The sequence below is a fragment of the Neomonachus schauinslandi genome, chromosome 11 (genome assembly GCF_002201575.2).
Source record: "Neomonachus schauinslandi chromosome 11, ASM220157v2, whole genome shotgun sequence".
Classification (NCBI taxonomy): Eukaryota; Metazoa; Chordata; class Mammalia; order Carnivora; family Phocidae; genus Neomonachus; species Neomonachus schauinslandi.
The window spans coordinates 7,479,003-7,501,450 of record NC_058413.1 but is presented as its reverse complement, the minus strand read 5'-3'; the positions used below and the strand labels follow the sequence as shown (position 1 = coordinate 7,501,450).

Sequence of the window (22,448 nt, the reverse complement as noted above, 5' to 3'; positions counted from 1 at the left end):
CCCTAGGTAAGGCTGGATCCTGGGCTCTTGCAGGGCTAGAGCCGAGAAACATGGTTGGGGTGAGGTGGGCTCCGGGCCCCTTGGGCCTCTTCGCTCAGCCCCTGCCGCACAGAGGTGGGGCTGGCAGCGGCGAGGGGCAGAGTGCGGACGTAGGGCAGCCGGGGGCACTGCGGGGCCGGACAGCTAGCTGGGGGCCAGTTTTAACCTGCTGGGCAGGTGTGGTGACCCCTGGTAGGAACATGGGGGATGCTGGGTAGGGAGGTGGGGATCTGGGTGAGAGCCAAGGTCAAGGCTGAGGCCGGGGCAGCGCAGGTACACAGGATGAGGGGGCCGGCGGTGGGCACAGTTTATTGCACTTCATGCAGATACCGACCCACACGCTCCAAGGAGCTTAAAAATACATTGACCCCCACAGTGTCTGTCCCCCACCTCCCCCCAGACACAGAGAGACACTTGGCTGAGTGGGGTCGGGGTCTGAGGGTCCAAGAGCCTCCGTCCTGGGACGAGGCGGCAGTGTGGGCCTGGGTGGTGGTGGAGGCGGTGTCCTTTCTCCCCAGAGGAAAAGTGCAGAGACAGGGCTGAAGCCCCAGGCAGGGAGGCCTCGTTCTCACAGCGACTGGCAGGGGGTGCCAGGCAGGGTCCTTCAGGGTCCTTCCCAAGGGCCTGCCCGGCTGTGGGCCGAAAGCTCTGGGGAGGCGCAGGAGCCAAGACGCCACCGGGGCCGGCCAGGCGAGGTGGGGAGCAGCGCCCGTGGGTCCCGGCGCCCGGTGCTCAGTCCTGGCCTTCGTCCGAACGCCACTTGAGAGCGTGGTCCTTGTGTGCGTCGGGGAGGATCTGGTTTCGCATCCCCCCGAGCAGACTGGACGTGGCCTCGGTGGCTAGAATGAGGGGCTTCACCACGGTTGGGGGCAGCTGGCGGATCACGCCCCCCACGGCACCCGTCAGCCCCTTCTGCTCGTGGCCCCGAGATGCCACATCACAGATGGTCTGAGCCGTGTCCAAGATACCCTGTGGAAGTCGGAGGTCAGCGCAGGGGTTTGGGGGCGGGGGGGACGTGGGCGTGGGACTGGGAAGAGGGCAGGGTCTCATCACCTCTCGAACTGTGTCATAGGCCTTCGCCACACCTTCCCGGAGGTCAGCAGGCTGGTGGCCCTTTCGCAGCCTTCGCACGGAGCGCTTGTCCTGCAGGGAGCGGGGGATGGGCGCTGCTGGGGACAAGATGTCGTACACGGTCTCAGCTGTGGCCTGAGGGGACATGGAGGGCACCAGATGAGGAGAGCCAGCGCGGGCACACACACCCAGCCCCTAGGACCCCAAGCCAGCCCCAGAGGACCGTGCTGGAAGCCCTGGCCAGCCCGGGGGCTGGGGGGGCATCACGCCTCTGCCTCCCCCACAGCCGTGCTTTATGGGGCTGCTCCTGCATCCTGCCGATGCTTCCAGCGCCCAGATCGGGGGGCTTCAGGTGGAGGGCATTCTCCTCATGTCCACTGGACCCCAAACCCTCCTCGGGTGGACCACCACATGTGGACCTTTGCCCCATTTGTGAGGTGCCGCCCGGGCAGCCTTCTTGAGACCGAGTGCACCGTCTCCCCTACCCTGCCCCTCGTCTGGCCCTGCCAGCTCTGGGGGAAGCCCGGGCGGAGTGCTGGGGTCCCTTAGCTCACCCCACCAACTCTCATCTGCCTTCTTACGCTGGCTGCTCTGTTCCTTTTGCCCCTCACTTCTCACCCTGCCTCCTCACCTAGCTGTGCCTTTGGGGGGCTCTCTGGGGCCTGCTTATCCTTCCAGCCTCCTTGCTAGAGATCTTGCCCACGGCCTGCAAGGGGCTGGGCGTGCAGATCCCAGAAAGCCCTGAGCTCCCCCTTGCATCTGCACGCTCACCACCCCACTGAGGCCTGCCCATCCTCGCCCTTCCACTAGCGTTCACGGCACTGAACTAGAGCTGCTCGCAGGACAACTCCCGGGCCTCCCTGGGGATCTGTCTGGGCCTAGCCGAGTGCGGGGCCTGAAGGAGTGAGGGCCAGTCTGCACCGCGGTTTTCCTGTCTGTAATCAGAGCCACACCCCCTTCCCTCCTCGTCAAGAGCTGGCCAGGAGCAAACACCCAGTGGGCTAAAAGCATGCAGGGCACCCACCCCCTGAGGAGTTGCTGTGGGCCCCAGGCCGGTCAGTAAGCCTCTCCTGTCCATGATTGTGTCTCATAAAATGAGACCGCTCATCCAGACCGTCCATCCTTAGTAGCGCTTTGGGGACAGATCAGGCACCATGGAGCAGACTCTCCCTGCCCTACCTGGCCTGGAAGCAGGTGCCCACTCACCTGGATAGCCTGCACCAGCCGGTTGCTGAGTTCCAGGGCGGCCGAGGCCGTGGATGAGCCAAAGGAGGCGGCCCCCCGCTGCAGCCCCCGCATGAGGCGCCCGTCCTTTCTGTACTGCTCGATGGGCAGCCAAAGCAGGTCCCGGAACCCTTGAACTGCAGGGACCGGGCTGTCAGAGATGCCCGAGGCTGTGCGGCCCACACCGACCCTGACTTAGGACCTCCTCCCCGTACTCCTGGGGGCAGCTTCTAGGCTGCCCAAGAGTCAGAGCCATTTCCAGAGCCCCCACAGCCAGCCACTCACAGAGCTGGACAACGGAGTGCATGGGGCCTACACCCCCCAGCAGGCCAGGCAGCTGGTTCTTGCGGATATCCTGTAGCCACTCGTTGAGAGCATAGCCCAGCACCTTGTCCACACCCAGGAGTCTGGGAAGGGGAGAGGAGAGGAGGGTACAGGGGCAGAGCCACATACTGAGGGGTCCTGGGGCCAGGACCCGAGTGAGGTACCCCAATGCTCTCCAGCCCAGTGCAAAGGATGACTGTGCCCACTTCACAGAGTGGAAACTGAGGCACCAGAGGAGGACTTGGCCAAGGCCACACAACCAGTCAGGATATAGCCAAGGGAAGACAGGAGACTGGGGGTGCTGGAGGGGATGGGGGGCTCACCCATGTCGGCAACAAAGCCGCTTCAGCTTCAGCTCGGAGCAGTTGAGCTGGGCTAGGCCGATGAGGAGGCCAGCGAAAGTACCCTGCGGAAGGAGGGATTTGGGTTCACATGATTCAGCTCCTCGGAGCCCCTGGAGGCCGGCTCAGCAGCCACTGCTGCTGGATCAAGCCCCGGCCCCCAGAAGAAAAAGCCACACCCGGGCAGAATGGGGAGCCCCGAGAAGGATGGCCCACGCAGCCACTCCGCGGGACAGCCCCACTCACCACCTGGTCCATGGTGACGTGCTTGCCATGGTAATCCAACCAGATAGGCACCTCGGACGTGAAGCGGAACTCCCTGGATGGGAAACAGGGAGAGGGGGCCTTTGGTGCCTGACCCCGCCCCCTGCAGCCTGGGCGAGGACTCCCAGCCTTCAGCCCTACCTGAAGTAGATAGGCTGCTGCTCAGCAGAGGAGCTGTGTCCACCGCCCGTGGCCTCCTGGGAGCCGGTCATCTCTGCGTCCTCAGGCCGGCCCTCCTGGAGGCTGCTGGGCTGGACTCGGGTCTCAGGGCGAGCTAGGGTGGGGGACACCGATGGGGGATGGGCCCAGGGATGGCTGGGAGGCGGGAGGCGGGAAGCCCGGGCCCTTCCCTCCCAGCTCAGCCTCTTACCCTCAGTGGACGTCTCTGCCGAGACCATAGGATTGATGCTAGCCACCAAGCTGGTGAAGAAGTCCTTGAGGAAGAGCAGGGCGTCCTGCCGGGGAAGGTGCAGGTCAGAGAGGCCCAGGGACAGTGGGGCTCACCGCGCGCTCTGCCCCCGTCTGGCCTACTCACCTGGTCCACGTTGAGCCGCAGGGGCATCAGCGAGACCCGGAGACAGCACTCAGGCCCCCCCAGGTTGGTTGTGGGGGCCACGTGCAGTGCTTTGATGGTGAGCTGGGGGCAGAGGGCAAGCTCTGGGAACCCGCCGGGCCTCAGGCCCCTGCCCCCACCCTGTACCCCGCCCCCCCGGTGCCACATCTGCACATGCTGGTCCCTCAGCTGGGCCTGCCTGAGCCCCAGCATTCTCCCAGGCTCCCAACCCCTTGCTGTGTGGGCACACACGGCCCTGCCCGCGGCGGCAAGCGGGGGCGGCCCGTACCATGTTGGAGTGGGCTCGACGTGGCATCCGCTCGCTCGTGTGCAGGTACAGGAACTTGTTGATCTGGGAGGAGGCCAGCCGGTCCCGGACCTCCAGCTCCTGCACAATGAACACCTGGCGGGACAGGGGCCGCTCCTCGAGCTCCTGGCCGGGGGCCGCTGGGCCTGTGGCTGGCTCCACCGGGTACACCTCGTGCTGGAAGCTTACCTGAGGGGCGGACAGACGCCTGAGCCGGGGAGGCAGGACCCTGCCTCTCCCAGCCCCCCTTCTGCCCCAGCCCCCCCAGCTCCCCACCTGGCTGCCTCCCCACAGTTGTCCCATAGTCAGTTCAAACTCCACGTGGCATGCTGAACTCTTGACCTGAATGTCTGCCCTGAATCTCCTTGCTCCGTTCCCTTCCTGTCACCTTAGAGGCCCCCGTGTGCCTGTCACCCAGTGCCAGCACCGCCCTTCTCCACACACCCAGAGGGACCTTCACAGAGCACACGCCCACCCACCTTGCGCCCTGCAAACACCCCCTCGGGGCCTGGAGGGGCCCTGCCTCTCCCTCCACCTTGCTCCTGACCGCCAGCCCCACTGGCCTCTCTCCTGCCCCTCGAACAGCTCAAGGCCCTTTTCGTCTTCGGAACTTTGCCCTGGCCTTCCCTCTCCCAGCCCCAGTGCTGGCTCCCCAGCCCCACTGGCTGCAGAGAGCCCCTGAGTTTGCTCGGCACAACAGCCCCGTGCGCCGGGGCAGAGGGCATGCACGGCCTCGCCCTCAGGAAGCAGCACCTCTGCCCGCACCGCCTCGTGTCTCCTGGCCTCCCAACCTGGGGTTCCTCCCCATCCAAATTTCTCCAGGATCGGACCGCCGTCACCGGCTCTGCGGCTGCCACCACCCTGTGCGGCCACCATCTCCCACTGACCGCATCTCACTCTAGTAAAAGCCAGAACCATCCTGTGGTCTGCGGGGCGGTCGGCAACCTGGTTCCCAGTCAGACCCACGGCTCCAGCTCGGCAGGGATGCTCCCGGCCCCGGCCTTCGTGCTGCACCCACTGCCCGAACCCTCTTCCCGCCCCCTTCCACGGCTCTCAAGAAGACTGTGCTGATCCTCCCCGGCACTCCCTGTGCCCCCTCCCTGGTTCACCTTCCCCAAACACTGACCCCAGTCCACACCACACAGATCTGGGGCTCCCTCCCCTACCACACACGTTCCGGGCAAGCAGGGCTCTGTCAGCTCTGCTCGCCGCTCCCTCCATCGTCTAGAACAGCACCTGGGGTGCGGTGTGGCCGCCGCTCTGCAAGCGCTCAGGGACCTGGTGCCTGACCAAGGACCCGGAGCCAAGTGGCCGCGGTGGCATGCTGGCTGGGTGCCAGGGATGGGAGGGCCTGCCCTGTCCCCCTCCCAGGTGGCTTTCCGGACTCTGAGCCCCCAGCTCACCTTGCTGAGCTGGATCTCCATGAGGACGTGGTGCTGCCTCCCAGTGCCCCCCTGTGTACGCCAAGAGTTCTGGGGCCGGTTGGGGCCGGAGCAGCGGGAAGGAGAGCCCCTGGGGCCCATGAAGCTGCCTCTTGCCCTGGAAAGAGGGACAGGGGACAAGCTGACTTGGGGGAACCCCCTTCCCGTCAGAGCGGGCCCTTCAGCCTGGGGCAGCCTCAGCCCTGGGGAGGGGGGGGTAAGGAAGGAGGAAGAACGGAGGCCACTGAGGCAAGGACACTGCTCAAGGTTATCGGCGGCTGAAGGTCGGAGCTGGCCCCCAGCCCGGGCCCCATCTCCCCAGCTGGGCGCGCCCCACGCCATTGCTGCCACCTGCACTTGTCCTTCTCACCTGTGGCCAGGCTGGGGGCCAAAGTCCCGGCCCCCATAGAGGTGCCAGACGAGCGAGACCTCACGGAGCACCACACGGCTGCTAGGCATGGGGAAGTGGGCAGGCGCCCGCAGCAGGTCCGTGCTGCCCAAGGGCCGTGAGAAGTACCCGTCCTGCACGACGATGGGGCCTGGATGCAGCTGTGTCACCACGGGCTCCCCATCTCGGGGCTGCAAGGAGGGGCCCGAGTGAACACAGGTGCCGATACCTTCCCCAGCCAGGCCACCCTCTCCCAACTTCCTCCCCATCCTCATACCTCCCCCCCATTTTGGACAAAGGAGGACCGTCCTGGGCCACCATCCCCAGAAGCTGTGTCAGGGTGCTCTGTCCAGGGGGGATCTAAGTGCCCCGTGCTCTTGCCAACCCTGTCTCCCTGGGCCTGGGTCTCACTTGCATGTGACATTCCCATTGGCTCCTGCGGGCCAGCCGGTCAGCACCCCAGCAATCAAATGGTTCTCCTCGCCCTCCTGCTAACCACCCTGCTCCTCTCTTTCCCTCCCCTTGATGTCCTGTCCCTCTGTCCTGGATGCCATTCTTTCTTCCTCTGGAAATCCACTTGCTCCTTCAAGGCCCAGAGTCAGGGAGACTGCCGTGGACCCAGACCCACCTCCTCGGTGACAGAGACCATCTCCTACCCCTCTACCAGCAGGAGCTCTAGAAAGGTGCAGAAGGGAGCCAGCCTCTCCTACCACTTCCTGGCCCTGCCCAGCCTGCCCCCCACACACCGGGATGCCCAGGCCAGGAGCATCAAGGATGCAGAACTCGTCACTGTCCAGAGTGTCTCCATCTCCCTCTTCCTTTTCATCTTCCTGGGCCTCTGAGCAGGACCCCAGGCTGCCAGCGGGGGCCACAACAGGGGGCGAGTGGGGCTGGCCCCCACTCCGTTCACCTGGGAATAGGTAGACTGACACAGGCGAGGCCTGAGGGAGGGGGCCACCTGTGGAGACAGACACCAGTTTTGGGGGCGATGCCTGATTTGGGTGCCTGATTGTGTCCCCTGGCCCCAAAGCACCTCCGCCCCCCACCTGAAGGCTGGGTCAGCTCCCGCAAGCTGCGCTCAGTGTCCAAGAGGGCGTCGGCCAGGTCCCGCTGGTTGATGAGGGCCGTCTCCACCGGAGGGCAGGAGGGCAGGGAGGCAGGGCTCTCGGAGAGCTGGGCCGGGCAGGGGAGGAGTCATGAATGAGTGACAGGAAGGAGGAGCGCCCCTCCTCCAAAGCCAGGTCCCCGGGGGCTGCGGCAGGGGTCCTAGTGGCCTGTAGGGCCAGGCCTCACCTGTACCTTCTGGCCGGCGATCTCCGTGGGGCTGGGGGCCCGGGGAGGGGGGTGGAGGTCGCCCGCACTCATTACGTACTGGAGCAGGTTGACCAGCAGGGCGCAGGAGTCTGCACAGCTGTGCACGTGCACCACGTTATTGGAGCAACGCAGTTCGAACAGCGGCTGGCTCTGGGGGGCGGTGAGGGATGGGGAATGGGGCACCATCAGCCCAGGCTTCATCCCCACCACACACGGATAGGACCCGGCCAGGTCTTCCGGGGCGGGGGCGGGGCGGGTCAGTCTGCTGCCCAACAGCCCCACTGAATGAAGGAGCAAACGGAGCCCCCGGGAGTGGAATCACCCAAGGAAGGAAGAGTGCACTCCCCGCATGAAAGTGTTCCAGTGCCCAGTCCTTTATTGCTCACCTCAGCCTGGCCACGTGGGGCCTGTTACCTCCATTTTACCGAGGAGGAAGCAGGCCCCACAAAGGCCGGCTGACTCCCGAGGCCCTGCTTTTGCCCTGGCTGCAGCTGCCCCCTGGTGGTGGGGTTCATATTATGGGATGCCCAGGCTAGGCCTGGCCCTTGCCAGGGGGGCCACGAACCAGAGCCCGGCATGGAAGGGAAGGCAGTGACCGGAACCTGAGCCCAGACCCAGGGAGCAGAGGGAGGAGAGAGCACAACGGCAAAGGGTGATCCCCTGAAGGCTCCCTCGGCCCTTGCACCTGCTCTGGCTCCAGGGGACTCTGCACAACACTCACCAGTTTGCCCTCGGTGCTCCCCTTCCAGGTTTTAATCACAAGCTCTAGAAGGTCAACATCCAAGACACAGACATAATCTGAAGCAGAGAGCAAGAGAAGTTCCAGTTGCTTCTTCACGTCCAGCCCCTGGCCCATCACCAGAGCAGAGAACCTGGCGTTTCTCTAAGTGCAGCCCTTGTGCGCGTGCATGCGTGTATGGGTGCTAAGAGCCCAGCCAGCAGCTGGGTGAGGACTTCTGGCTGCTCTGGGTGTGGCCGGGGGTTGTGGGCCCTCAGAGGGGAGGCAGCCCAGTCCAGGCCCTGCCCACCTCGCTGCAGATCCGGCGTCTCCACCTCACACTTGTCGGACAGGTATAAGGCTGAGTCGTCCAGGATGAACCTGGTGGGGAACAGGGCTGAGAAGGGCCCAGGAGCCTCTGCAGGCTGCAGCTCCATGGGAGCCACGGGGGTGGGGCCCCTAGAGACAGGAAGAGGGGCAGCCGCAGGGGGTCCCAAACCCACAAGAAACTAGCGCTGGGTCCTCGCTGGCCTCGGTGTTCTTGTCTGTACACTGGGGAGACTGGGCCGGTCTCCTGCGCCGCAGGCCCAAAATAGCGCATGCTTGCTTAGGTCAGAGGGCAGGTAGCGCTCTCCCAAGTATTTCCTGCTCCTCCTCATCCAGGCCTCGCAGCGGCCGCAGGAGGGAAGTGTCCTGCTCCCCCCACCCACCCACAGCATTCATTGTTCTTTCAAAGTCAGTCCTTATTTTAATGGCAACATAACACAAGCTCCTTTAAGATATTTTAAAACACAGGAATAAGAAATAATCTCTAACCATATTCCCTTAATCCCAAATTCTGAGAAAAGCGCCCTATGTATTCTCTTCATCTTTTCTGTGAAGCCACAGACATGTATACAAAAAACCTTCATAAATCTTAAAAAACACCACCACCATGTAGAGCTTTCTATCTTGGGTTTTCAGCACATATTGCATTACGGCATCTCTCGTGTTTTTCAATGTTATTCTTCAACTTGACCTTAATGGTCGGGTCAGCCATGTTTACTGACTCAAGTTGTCATCTGGGGGCATTTAGATTGTTTGTAAGTTTTAAATTCTACAAAGGCATCGCATTCCACCTCTGTTATCCTTACATCCTTAGAACAAGCACGTCAGTGAGCCTATCAGGTTAGAGAGCACAAATGTTTTTAAGGCTCTGCTGAGGAGGTGCCAACTGCTGTCCGGGAAGGTGGAACCAATTCTCATTCCTGAGGGAGGGATCATCACCCAAATGTACAGAAAGGCTCAGAGACTGAGGACACAAATCAGATAGGCAGGACCCTGGGGAGTGGCAGTTGCAGCCGTTTGGGGGGGGGGGGATGGAAAGTGAGCTGGGTGGGGGTGGCGCATACCTGAGCAGGAAGGTGGAGGTGTCCATGATGATGTTGCTGGAGAGGGTGAAGGTCTCAGCGGTGATAAGGACACGCACAGGGAGGTAGAGGGGCCTGGGGGGGGGGGCGTGTCACACATGCACTAGGGCGGGCTCCTTACACACAGAGAGCCTGCCCCCGGCCCCTGGCTCTTGGCCCACCCAGGCTGGGTACCTGTAGTCCACAGCGCAGGAGAACAGGTGAGTGTGTAGGACAGTAATGACGGTTGGGGGCAGGTAGCCCAGCACTGGGTCATCAAGCACATCTAAGAATTCCAACAGCTTTGGGGGCCAGGACAGGAGGGGTACCGAGGATCAGGGGCCTCTTCCTTCCTCTAATCCCCTCCCCGCGCCCCAGCATGGCTCCCCACCTGCTGCCCATCAGCTGCTACCATACCCCTTGCCCAGGGGCTTTGCTTGGAAGTCAGCTCTGGCCCAGCCCAGGCCCCTCACACTGGCCTCCCCCCAAGCGCAGAGACCTGCCTGCCCACACCACTTTCGCTCACCTGGGAGTGCCAACTCTGTTCTGGTAAAGCCATGAAGTGGCGCAGGGTGGCCCTGTGGAGCCTCAGTGTCACCAGGAACTCCTGGAGGTGGGGCACAGTCAGCACGGGGGGAGGGGGAATAGCCCACCAGGCACCAGGGAGGCAGTTGCCCCAGCCAAGTGGGTAGACCAGAATCAGGCACTGTTGTACCTTGACATTTTTGTGGGGGTCCAGATGGATGCGCACAGCCGTGGACAGCATGTGGGGACCCCGGCCCTGGCCCTTGGGGCCTGAGGCTCCCCGTTCGGTCACCCCTTCCTCCGATGGGTAGATGGTTGGGGCCAGCTGGGCCGGAGGAACAAAGCTGGGCAGCTCCAGGCGACTGGGCAGCAGGTGGTCTTCCACAACCGCTGGGGAGGCAGCTGGTGAGCCCCTTGCCAAGCTGGCTGTCCGTCCCCTCCACCCAGAGCCCACGTCCCTCCGGCAAGTCCCCTCCTTTCACACCTCGGTGGTAGAGCTTGGCCTTCTCGGCTTCTAGGCAGAAATAGCCGAGTCCCGGCTGGCCTCGGTACTGGGAGACGCTGAAGATGGTGCCTTGCTCCACATCCAACACCAGTTCCCCGTGTGAGGTCTCTAGCCGCCTCCCAACCTCGTCCTGCAAGCAGAGCATGTGGCGTGGCCTCAACAGGGCCCTCGGCAGCCCCCGTGCCCTCAGGGGGATGGCCTCCAGGAGCCCTGGCCTGCGTAGGACCAGCTCTCGCTCTACCCAGACTCCGCTGAAGACCTAGAGCAGCACTTATCTTTTTTTTTTTTTTTTCTTTTTAGAGAGGGAGTGGGGAAGGGGCGGAGGGAGAGGTAGAGAGAGATCTTTCTTTGGGAGGGGGAGGGGGAGAGAGAGAATCTTAAGCAGGCTCCATGCCCAGTGTGGAGCCTGATATGGGGCTCCATCTCAGGACCCCGAGATGACCTGAGCCAAAATCAAGAGTTGGACCCTTAACAGACTGAGCCACGCAGGCACTCCATCACTTGTCTCTTTTGCCAGAAGGCGAGTCATCCCTGCCCTATCTGCCATCCAGCATGAGCTAGTGCCCATGTGGCCCCCTAGCCTGGTGCTTTACATACAACAGGTGCTAATGGGGTGTGATGGATGGTTGGGGAGGCATGGGTGGTCAGTGGGTGGTGGGTGGGTGCTGCTGGCCAGACAGACCACTCTCAGCCACACTGGGGTTTCTTTTCCTAGATTCCCAATTTGGAGCTGCTCACACTGGTCTTGCTCTCCTGCCAACGGTGGGTTGGGGGGGCGCTGGAGTCAGCGGGGCTCACCTCCCCAGGGCTGCCCTCACCTTAGTCTCACAGAGGGCTGTGATCCGACCCTTCAGCACTGTCACCAGTGTAGAGAAGGTACTCTGGGAGCGAGGACTTGGGGACTCAGGGGCAGGGGGCTGGGGAGCGCCTGATGCCCCTACTGAGAAGTGGGCATCCTCATCATCCGAGTCTGAGTCTGGGGTGAGATCAAGGAGCCAAGTGGGAAGGAGACCTGGGAGGGCTGCCCCAGCCCTGCCCAGCTCTGGGGGCCTTAGGACCCCTGCTGGGGCATCCCTCCTACCCAGCTTGAAGGCTGACTTGCACATCTTGAAGTTGTCGTGCCAAAAGCCTGAGGGGCCTGGGAAACCAGCGGGGTGAGCGGCGGGGTCAGGGGTGGGAAGCAGGTCCGCAGGCTCCCACATGAGCAGGTCGTTGTTGATCCTGGGGCAGGTGGACGGAGAGCAGCAGTGAGGGTGGCCCAGCCCAGCCCCTCCCCACGCTCCCCCTACCCACTTGAGTCACCACCTGTTATAGAGGCTCTCGTAGACCTCCTTGCTGGGCAGGAAGATGTGGGCGCTGGGCAGGAGCACTTCCAGGCTGCAGCGCGACAGCGCCAGGGCCCGGCTCTGGAAGGTCCTCATCTCCTCAGGGTCTCCAGGAATCACCATCTAGATAGGCGAGTGGGAAAGGCATCTGAGACATGTCAGGGACTGCTTCTGGCTCGGTAATCAGACCCTAGTCTGCACTCTGACTTCCTATCATTCATTCATTCATTCTCATTCATTCATAGGAGCCCCTCTCTGCTGGGATGTGTGACAGCCAGCTCATGCGAAGCGCTGACCGCGTGCCAACCCTGTTATGAGGGAGGACCTCAGGTGTGTCAACTCCTTTCTCCTCGTGATAAGCCTGTAACACAGGTCATTGTATCCACTTTCAAGATGAGGAAACTCATCTGCGTAGAGCTCTGAGATTAGACGAGTTCCAAGAGGACGAAGCCACTGAATGGAAGAGCCTGGATTCAAACCCAGATCTTCTGGCCCAGAGGCCAGGCCCTTAACTCTCTCTCACTCAAATCTCAGCACCTTCAGAGAAGAGGATCCTGAGGTCCAAACACACACTGTCAACAGACGGGGTTGTGATCTTCCCCATCAGGGACCTGTGCCTTCCAGGGCCTGCCCTCACCAGTGTCCTCATGCCCAGGCCCCATGAGCTGGGGTGCTTTTGACTCCCCACTGGTCTAAGATGATGGAAGAGATGAAACTCTAGCTGGTGCCAGGTCACGTCAACTGGTGCCCCAGGTGGTCTTGTCCTCCTATCCCACAGCCACCAAGTGGCTCCCCTGGGTCCCAGGGGCCTCACCTCCTCCGTCTCGTACATGGTCCTTTTAGAGGAGAAGGGCGAGGGCTCAGGCTCCCGCAGCTCACACGGACTCTCAGCTGACAGCTCCAGCAGCTCTCCCTTCTCAGGGGCCACTTCCCACTGTGCGCTGCTGAGCTGGGGGCGCAGCGTCACCACTACCCTGCCAGGGCACAGGCCTGTCACTGGCCTGCAAGGCCCCCTCAGCCCCGGATCCCACCTCGGGAGCCACCCTCAGCAGCCAAGCACTCTCCTGTCCATCCCTTCCGGAGCCCCCACTTACTGGGGCAGGAAGTATTTGCGCCCAGAGCTCTTGGGATCCAGGGCTTTGGAGACCCGCAGGCAGGGGATGGGTGGCTTCTCTCCATCTTCGTAAGTGCCTGGAAGGATGAGGAGGAGTGGGGGGCTGTCACTGCTGCCCTTCCCCATTTCTTCCCCAGTGGGAGGTGGGGTTAGTGGGGGCCTGGAACCTCCATCATGGTGACTGTCCTTTACTGTTTACAGGCCTGCGCCCTCCCTCACACCCACAATCTGCAGCAGGCCAGGGATAAAGGGTCGACTCTGCCCACTCTCAGACAAGCCTGGAGACAGGCCATGCTGGTGCGTCATGGAGCTGGTGAGGCTCGAGCCAGAGTCTGCCCGGACTGTGACTCAGTCCCTTCCGTAGCCCCGGGCCCATCTCTCTCAGAGGCCTGAGGCCCTGCCCTGGGTACTGTCCCCTGGGGGGATCTCACCATGCAGATCGGAGCAGGTAAGTTCCAGGCGGGTGGGCACTGGGGGACCAGGACCGCTGTTCAACTCTGACCGGAACTGGGGCTCACTCAGCTCCAGCCGCAGCTGCTCGGCCCGCACAGCCCGGCCTGCCCAGGGGTCCCGCTCGGGCCTCAGGTCGGCAATGGGGAAGCGCAGCTGCAGCGTGGCCCGGGGTGCTGAGAGCCGCACCACCGTCTGCTGCTCCGCAGCTGGTGCGGGTTCTGTCTGCAGGAGGATGGGGGGCATCAGAGCTGCTGCCAGGGGCCCCGCCACTGTGGCTCTGAGCCAGAGGGTCCGTGCCGGCTCCCTGCCCCAGCTGGGTATCTCACCAGGAGGCTGGCAGGTGGCTCAGGAGGGGGTATGGTAGCCAGGCGCAGCAGGGCAGCAAGCCGGTCCAGGGCCCCCAGCTCCACATCTGCCTGGAAGTCAGCCAGGTCCAGGGCCAGTTCTGAGTGGCAATGGCAGGCAGCGGGGCGCCGGGGTCGGCTCTGAGGGCAAGGGTGTTCAGGTCAGCGAGGACTGTGGGGTAGGTGAGGGCAGGATGGGAAGGGACCCCCTTGAGCAAAAACAAAACACAGAGCCCTCCTGGGTGGTGGGAAGGAAAGCTTGAGCAGGGGACCTGGAGATCCTCACCACATTGCCTGAGAAAGACGACCATGTTTGTTTAATAAAAGCCACCGGTATCTGGAGACCCGCAGGGGTTTGCCAAGATGGGCCAGGGAAGGGGCAACCAGGCCAAGAGGATGCCTTATGTAGGGCCCAGCTGTCTTCAAGGGCTCCCAGATGGGGAGGTGTGCTCTAGTTGAGCACGGGCAAAGGGGGTGGAGGGTGGGAGCAGGGAAGTCACTGCGGAGGCTGACAGGTGAGGAACAGCCAAGGGCCCTTAGGCATGGGGTGAAGTGGGTTACCTTGGACATCCGGCGGAGAGTCTGTGTGTGACGCAGGTGGGCACAGGGCCGAGCTGAGGCCTGGGAACCTAGGGTGCTGGGGAAGCTCAGGATCTGGGATGGGACACAGGCGGCAAGTCAGGCAGAGCCTCCACACCCACTGGAAGCTGCAGGCCTTGCCACATACTCGCTCTCGGCCCTCACCTCTGTGTACTCGGGCTCTGACGAGTCCCTGGGCCACAGGCACTCCAGCACCTCGAGCTGCCCGAAGTGCACCTGTGTGCTCGTAGTCCTTCGGCCCCTGCCTGTCCGCAGCTCCCAGGACAGCTGCACAGCTGTCCCCGTTAGCCTGCGGGGAAGAAGCTGGGCATCAGAGGTTGGGCTTGGGGGGCGGAGGGGGTCTCTCCTTGGGCCCCTGCCTTGGGCTTGTACCGGACATGGCTACAGGGACAGGCCCTCTGGAAGCGCGGTCGGAGATGGTGGAAGTCACGGGAGCCGAAGGGCCCATCCTTGGTGGCATCAAACTCCGCAAAAAAGTGGGTGGTGAGGTCAGGTGGTCCAGAAGATGGGGCAGACGTCTGCAGCAAGGTCAGGGTCATGCCCCCCAAGGTCATCTTCACCAGTGAGTCAGGGCGCAGGGTGTCCGGGAGGGGCGTGGGGGCCGTCTTGCCTGAGAGGATAGAGGTTTCACCAAGGACTTCCCAGAGCTCATGGGTACCCCAGGTAGAGGGATGGTCAGACACTGGGCTGCGGGCTGGGAGAAGCCCTGGCCCAGATGGACTGTGACTCTGGCATGGGGCTTGGCCGGGCAGGGCTAACCCAGGGCCTCGTTATGCCGGATACTGAGTCTAGGCTCAATCCAAGCCTCTCAAGGAGTTGGAAGAAGTGGGTGATAAAGCACTCAGGCCAGCACCTGACATACGTAATCTCTCAATAAACAGCGGCCAAAACATATAGCCTGCCAAGGTCAGATCTTAGTACACTCTTTTTACGGAAGGGGAAACTAAGTCTCCAAGAATTTAAGTGCTTGGCCCAAGATCACGGACTTTGAAACCGGGCCTCTATCCATTGTGTTACTAGCCTCCCCTGAGCATCCCCAGGGAACCAAGTAACCCACAGTGGACCGCTAAGCGTGGATGGGGGCCTCCTACACGTACATGACATCACATGGGCACTGAGGCCCTTTCCAGCTCCTCTTGCCCCAGGAGCACTCACCAGTTGGGTGGGCATGGGCAGACAGCCGGCGGGGGGCCATGTCGCTGTGCACAGAGGATCCCAGGTCTACATCCGAGAGGGAGAGCTCAGAGAGGGCTGAGGCCACACTGCTTGTGAGGCCCGCCATGGAGAAGAAGAGGTCTGTGGGCCAGGGCAGGAGAGGTCAGGGAAAGCCACACTCGGCGCCCGTGACTCCTACACCCCGGCTAGCTGCCTGGACAATTGCCAGGTCTGGCCCCACACCCACCAGTGTTGTCCAGGTTGACAAGAGGGTTGGTAAGGGGTTCTGGGCTGAGGGGCTCGGCCACAGCCCCTGCCTGCAGCTGCTGGTTCAGGTCCTGCTCAATCAGCCACAGGTCTTCAGCACCGAGCGGGCGGCTCTTATTCAGCTTGTCAACCAGGCCGTCAGGGTCTATGGAGGAGGACACTTCTTTGTGTTGGTCCAGCCTAGCTGGCCCCTCCCCAGCCATCCCATCCCCTGGAGGGCCCAGGGGCCTCACCTGCGAGGCTCATGGCACTGAGCAGTTCTTGAAGCTGCTGGAGCTGCTGAGGCGTCAGGAGCAGGTGCAAGGAGCCCAGCTGTCCAGCCACCTCCAGCTGGGGACAGAAGGGGCCAGAGGGGCCAACCATGGAGCCTACACTTGCCACCTCGGCCCTCTGAGAGCCACCGCCCACCTGCCCTCACCCAGAGGAGGGAGGATGCCAGTTGCCAGGCTAAGCTCTGTCACCACTAGGGAGCCGTGTGACGCTGGCCACAACTTGACCACCAAGCCTGCTTCTCTATCCAAGAAGGCAGTAATTTCTCCCACTCAATGACCCTGCTTTGTACAGGGCAAGATCAGCACTGCTGAGGAGTATTCTGAAATGGGCCACACTCCCTCCTCCACAGGGGCTGGGGACCCACCTTGGGGCCTGGGAAGGCCTCATTCTGCTTCAATTTCACTGTCAATTCCATATACCCTGAGCAGCTGCCGATCTGCAAGGGGGGTTGTAGGGGATCTTCCTGGAGGCAAAAGGCGATAGGAGGGAAGGGGTCGAGATGAGGTCAGAGATGGTCAGAAGGGACGGGGCGCAGCGGGGCAGATAGAAGACGGGGATTAGAAGGGAAGAAACTGTGGGGATCAGAGCCAGCCCACCTGTGGGGGGAGCTCCTCGAAGTGCAGGCGGACTCCTGCCAGCTGCAGCAGCTTGTGCAGAAAGGCAGGAGGCTGGTGCACGTCCACTGGAGGCGCCTGGCTTGGGTCCCGCACTGCCTCATCACAGTACTCCAGTCTGCCGAGTGCAGGATCAGCCCTCGCCCCAGCCACCCCAGGCTGGAGCCCTTCTCGCCACGCAGTACTCTGTTCTAGGGGCCTGGGGCCAGAGAGTCTGGCCAGCAGAGCTGCCCCCTCATAGCCAGGCCATCCTGGACCTCCATGGCCAGCCCTTGCCCTTCGGACCCTCAGTGTGTAACTTGATCCTCGGGGTCCCAGCCACCTTGGGTCTGTACCGCTTGGCCCCTGGACACCACTCCAGGCTAACAATATGGTCTCCCTCCCACCACAGCCACCACCCAGGCCCACCCAAGACTTGCCCTGCTACTTTCCTGGACCTTTCCTGCTACTTTCCTAACCCCAAGCTGGGGTTAGGGGCAGGGCCAACACCATTCAGCGGCCCCGCACTCCCCCTCATCTGCACCTCGGCCCACCCCGCTAGGCATACCCCTACCTCTGTACATGGACTTCCACTGCCACGCCATGCTCCCCATCACCCGGCGAGTGCTCCACCCTCACGACAGTGTCCAGGAAGGTCACCTTGATCCTTCGCAGCACTGAGGGGTGGAAAGGGGTCTCAGGCCAGGTGGAACAGCAAGGGACAGGCAGAGTTTCCCTGCTGGGGCAGCAGTGTGGCCATCCTGCTGTCTGGGGCCCCTGTCTTGTGGGCTATGGAGGCGCGGGCAGCAGGGTAGCAATGAGAGGCCTACTTACCAGTCTCAATGGTCTGGGCAAACATTTCCAGTCCCTCCAGGGGCTGTGGTGGCTCCGAGGGCTCGGGCAGCCCGTCCCGAAGGCACTCCTGAGCCAGCTGCAGGCTTGTGGTCATGCATGAGGCCCAACTCTGAGAGTCGGCAGCCCCTGGCCCTGTGAGTAGGAAGAGGGTCTCAGGAGAGGCAGGCCTAGTCAGCTCCTGGGTGCCCAGGCCTACTCCTTACCACTTGCTCCCCACCACCCCCCAATCCCAGCCTTGCCCTGCCCTCACCTGGGCCCCGACGAGGCTGCAGGGTGAGCTGGAGGCCTGACACGTGCACGGTGCAGTGGTCAGTGAGCAGCGCAGCCCAGGGCACGGCCACCTTGATAGAGCCCACGAAGCCTTCCACCAGCTCTAAGGGTGATTCTATGGACTCCAGCACTTCGTTCACAGACTGGGAGCAGGGAAGGGACAAAGCTGGCTCAAGGAAACCCCAAATGTGGCTGTCTCCTTGGCTGCCACACTCCTTGTTAGTCTGCTCTGACCTTGGAGAGCTCCCTTGTTCTCCCTGCCCCCACCGTGTGCTACTACAGAGTTCTACCCTTGCTTTAGCTGATTTCTACTCTTGGCCCATCCAAACATCTTTCATCCTTTAAGCCAGAGGAGGGGGTGCTGAAGCATGAAAAGGAGGAAGCCAGGGGCGCCTGGGTGGCTCAGTCGTTAAGCGTCTGCCTTCGGCTCAGGTCATTATCTGGGGGTCCTGGGATCGAGCCCTGCATCGGGCTCCCTGCTCAGCGGAGAGCCTGCTTCCCCCTCTCCCTCTGCCTGCCGCTCTGTCTACTTGTGGTCTCTATCTCTCTGTCAAATAAATAAAATCTTTAAAAAAAAAAAAAAAAGGGGGCACCAGGGTGGCTCAGTTGTTAAGCGTCTGCCTTCGGCTCAGGTCATGATCCCAGGGTCCTGAGATGGAGCCCCACATCGGGCTCCCTGCTCTGCGGGAAGCCTGCTTCTCCCTCTCCCACTCCCCCTGCTTGTGTTCCCTCTCACTGTCTCCCTCTCTGTCAAATAAATAAAATCTTAAAAAAAAAAAAGGAGGAAGCCAGGCAGAGAGGATGGAAGGTGGCATGATCGAGGCATGGGAACAGCATGTGGAAAGGCCCAGCAGAGTGCACCCATGGTTCTCTCTGGGCAAGTATGGAGTTCAAGGGGAGTATGCTGGAGAGGCTATCAGAGGACCGAACTGAGCCAGAGGGGGACCCCCCCAACTCCAAACATTTGGTGTAGCTGTACCTCTTTGAGGTAGAAGGCTGAGAGCCCCTGGTTACGATTGGGGAAAGAGCACCACCGCCATCTGGGAGCTAGGCAGGAACCCACCTGCCTGCTCCGTGTGATCCCAGGTGCTGTGTGGTACCACCCAGAGAAGTTCCCAGTAAACACTTGTTGGATCCAAGAATAAACAAACACATGGCAAAACTAGAAGGCTTATAGAGGTCAAGTTGAAACTCCTTACCCAGACATCCACAGATAGGAAACTGAGGCCTAGAGAGAAGGAACTAGTTTAATCACTCAGTGTAGTGTGAGGACTACAACTGGGAGACAGGCCTCTCTCCTCACCCCATCCCAGGCACTCAGCTTCTTCTGGGGTCTTCAAGGCGGGGGCTGCAGGCTGAGTGGGTGGGAGGAGGGGCTGGCTATGAAAGCACCTGCTTTTCACCAGGGGATAACTTCTCCCTGGAGGCCAGCCCAGAAAGCAGCATAGCTAGGAGCCATTTCAATCCCCACCAAGAGGGCAGGGCAGGGCAGGGCAGGGCAGGGCAGGGCAAGGCAGGGCAAGGCAGGGCAGGGTGGGCGTGTTTTCTGGGACTGGAAATAGAAAGCAGCAGCCTAGAGGTCTTGGCCATTTCTTTCAGGCCAGTCTAAAAGTCAGAGGTCACAAAAGGCCTCCACTAGGATTCATAGACAAGAGGTTATCGGGAGGTGTCCCCACCTCTGGGCTTGGATGTCTCCCTCTGCCTCTACATTTGCTCAGGAAGTCCTGGCCTACCCCTAAAGCTCAGCTCTTCCTGCCCCAGATTTCGTCTGCTCAGCCAGAAAATTGAGAAGCCCCTGACCCCATGCCCACCCCTGCTGCTCTGGAGTGGGGGGTTGACCCCGTGCCAGTCCTGGCCTGATGCCTCTAATTGATGGCTCCTTTGCAACTTCCCAGTTCAGATGAGTTGAGTCACTGCCCCTCACCACCCCCAGCCTCAGGCTTCTGACCCAGACCTATTCCTCCCTGCCTCCCCAGCATCTCCCCTGGCCTCCTCCCTGTCTGAAGCCAAACCTCTCCACCTTTCCTCGGGGGCTTCCCGGCAGGTAGGGAGGCCCATTCCCAAGCCCCTCCCCAAACACCACTGGGTCCATCCCACTCTCCCCAAAGCAGGAAGTAGGCAGCCGAGGCAGTCACACGAGGTGTTGATCAACACGGGTGCTGACGCGGTTGTTGACATCCCGGTCCTGAGGCGAACCCCACCCACCACCCACTTGGCCCAGGATCCGAGGGTCAGGAGGTCAGAGCACCTTTCCCACAGGTGCTCTCAGCAGGACTCGGGACCCCTACACCAGCCTTGCCTCACCAGCTAGCTGCAAGGCTCCAACTCTGTCACTGCCCGGGACGGGTTCTGTCAGAGGCCCCTAGTTCCTTCGCTCCCTCTTCACCTTCTCCTCAGCTCCTGAGGACCACGCTTCTCAACTCGGGCCCCAAACTCGATGTGCTTACTCTGGCATTCTCCAGACAAGTGACACCCCCTTCCTCAGCCTCAGTTTCTCCTCCTGGGAAGTGGAGGCAGGAACCCCCTTCCCACCCAGCTTCTGGCTCCGAAGCCGATCAGTCGCCTGGAAAGGGCCTGACTCCACAGCCTCTTCACGCCCTCTGCCCGGTCCCCCAGCCTGACCCTTCAGCCAGGATCCTCGGGTCTCTGCGCACCGCTCCCCCGCTTCCCGATCTCGCGCCTCAGTTCCTCACCCAGATCTCCAGGTGGATATCGCGCAGGGCAACACTGCCCTTGTACAAGTCGAGGCTGAGCTGATCCAGGCTGAGGTGCTCCTGGAAGAAGTGACCCAAGTAGTGGTGCAGCAAGTAGCGGCATACCCGCTCTTTCACACAGTTCGACCATGGCCACAGCCATCGTGACATCTCGGAGACCGCCGGGCCCAGGCCGCCTCCGCTCGCCGCCCGCCGGCGATCCCTGTCCGGCTTTGCTGTTCACTAGAGCCCCCGGCTGTCCCCGCCGCTTCTCTCAGCGCCAGGCCGCGCCCCCGGGCCCTCAGCCACGCCCCCCACGCTCACTGCCATTCGCCATTGTAAAGGGCGAGGCCTACTGATTGGCCGCGGGGGGCGGAGTCTTCGAGCACGAAAAAGGGACTGGGCTCTCTGCATGATATAGTGCTCCCAATCTCGATTTACGCCTGCGTAAAAATTCTGTGTGGGAGGACCTTTAGCCTTCCTTCTACGGGCTCTGGGAAGGCTGGGGCTTGAGGTGTCAGCCCCGCGGAGGAATGCGCATGCGCCGACTGGTCCACCTCCTTGAGGTAGTTGGGGAGAATTTAAAGGGACAAAGTCCCATCAAACTTAATAGGAAGCTTCCCAGAGGAGTAAGGGTCCGTGTGAGAGCTCCAGCACGCGTCGTAGAAACAATTAAGTGAGTAAGCATTTGCATTTTACAAAACGCTTTACCGTCTTTTATCTCATTCAACCCTTATAATCCTCTAAGGTGTCGATTTTACAGATAAGAAAACCATCTTACAAGTAAGAAAGCAAATTTGTAAAGGTTGCTGTAAGTCCATCACCAAGGAAATCTTTTTTCACCACTCCTCACCTGGAATGCTGATCAGGAGATTTACCCACCCTCCCTTCTCTCTGCATTTGGTCAGGCCTCCCTCCAGCTCCTCTGAAAAAAACGATGGTTTTTCTTATCTCTAACCTAAAGTTAATAACGAAAGGATTTTAAATCCCTTGAGCAGGGGTCTATTGTTTTGGTACAATTTTTATTTATTTATTTTTTAACATTTTTAAGTAGTTGAAAAAAATCCAAAAAATAAGATTTCATGACACATGAAAATGTCATAAAATTCACATGTGAGTATCCATAAAGTTTTAGTGGAACACAGGCACACTCACTTGATTAAGTACTGTCTGGGGCTGCTTTCTTGCTACAGCAGCAGAGTTGAGCACTTGGCGCAAGGTGGGGGGGTAACTGCAAAGCCTCAAATAATTGTTTTCTGGCCATTTACAGAAAGTTTGCCAACTCCTGCTCAACAGGGTTGGTCACCCAAGCCCTCTTACATCATGGGTGACTTAAAGGATACCCAAAGGTAATTATAATCCTATTTTAGCCTTACAAGGGAGGGGGACTCTACTGCAATCTAATGCTAAAAGTAAGCCTGAAGCAAGGGCAAACACCCTGGCCTGAGGGGCAGGGACCTGGAGTCCAGTCCTGTGTGGCCTAAGGCAAGTCACTGTCCTCCAGGAGCCTGTTCTATCCCCTGTAACCTGGGGTTGGGTTAGTAGGTGGTATAGCTCATTTACTTGGAAGGGACTAAGGAACAACCTCAAAGAGAATCTGGGGAAGCCCTGGGAAGTTTCCATTCAAGGAGGCAGGCTAACTGGGAAATGCTTGTGGAACGAATCAAAAGATCAGTCTTTCCCCATGACAGGCTAGGGGCAGTGTTGTGTTCATCACATGTTTATTAAATTAATAATAATTAAAGTGATAGACACCATGAATTGAGCCTGTGTGATGTCCTGGGCCATGGGCTTGTCACTTTATAGGCATTACTTCATCTGCTCTTCACCACACCCTTGGAGGGAGGTACTATTAATATCCCCATTTTACAGGAGAGGAAAACTGAGGCTCTGTGTCTAAGAGCCTATGGAGCAAGTGAATGAACAAACATCACTTCTCCCAAAGGCAGTGGGGACTGGAAGGGTGTATTCTGGAGTCTAGGGAAAGTTGTCCTGATGTCCAGACTAAGAGAGGGGGTCATTCCCCTGCTGTGAGAATGGGGTGCATCATGTACAAAGCTTGGAAACACAGAGCCATTCCCAGTATCCAGGCCCCCAATCTGGGTGGCTGCTTCTTGGGCCAGC

At 60.8% G+C, this 22,448-nt stretch overlaps 1 protein-coding gene across 3 annotated transcripts; it reads right to left on the bottom strand.

The window, feature by feature from the left end:
- Window positions 1-332: 332 nt before the first annotated feature.
- Window positions 333-20,577, bottom strand: ATG2A (autophagy related 2A). 3 transcript variants are annotated; one of them, XM_044919635.1, is made up of 41 exons: window positions 20,325-20,577; window positions 17,612-17,774; window positions 17,341-17,493; window positions 17,081-17,183; window positions 16,510-16,645; window positions 16,278-16,376; window positions 15,874-15,970; window positions 15,621-15,785; window positions 15,374-15,514; window positions 14,591-14,828; window positions 14,363-14,507; window positions 14,180-14,272; window positions 13,601-13,759; window positions 13,253-13,496; window positions 12,802-12,898; window positions 12,522-12,681; window positions 11,688-11,830; window positions 11,464-11,603; window positions 11,201-11,403; window positions 10,362-10,512; window positions 10,068-10,267; window positions 9,879-9,959; window positions 9,548-9,654; window positions 9,356-9,448; window positions 8,275-8,345; window positions 7,968-8,044; window positions 7,232-7,396; window positions 6,979-7,105; window positions 6,679-6,890; window positions 5,915-6,123; window positions 5,527-5,662; window positions 4,106-4,312; window positions 3,799-3,900; window positions 3,634-3,718; window positions 3,405-3,537; window positions 3,246-3,318; window positions 2,982-3,064; window positions 2,620-2,741; window positions 2,317-2,471; window positions 1,093-1,245; window positions 333-1,008 (listed from the first exon to the last, which is right to left on the bottom strand). In XM_044919635.1, exons 1-41 carry the CDS (start codon window positions 20,493-20,495, stop codon window positions 772-774), a joined length of 5,829 nt encoding a protein of 1,942 aa, XP_044775570.1. In that variant the 5' UTR covers window positions 20,496-20,577; the 3' UTR covers window positions 333-771. The 3 variants fall into 3 exon arrangements, with proteins under 3 accessions (XP_044775570.1, XP_044775571.1, XP_044775572.1); XM_044919636.1 differs by having other exon boundaries at window positions 7,226-7,396; window positions 11,201-11,358; XM_044919637.1 differs by having other exon boundaries at window positions 11,201-11,358.
- Window positions 20,578-22,448: the final 1,871 nt, after the last annotated feature.

Bases quoted from the DNA above. Each gene is read 5' to 3' on its own strand.
- ATG2A (XM_044919635.1), bottom strand. From the start codon at position 20,495: ATGTCACGATGGCTGTGGCCATGGTCGAACTGTGTGAAAGAGCGGGTA. The intron at 3,719-3,798 runs GTGAGTAGGCCA...CTTCCCCGGCAG, and splicing joins TGCGGCTCAACGTGGACCAG to GACGCCCTGCTCTTCCTCAA. The intron at 3,065-3,245 runs GTGAGTGGGGCT...CTCCTTCCGCAG, and splicing joins ACGTCACCATGGACCAGGTG to GGTACTTTCGCTGGCCTCCT.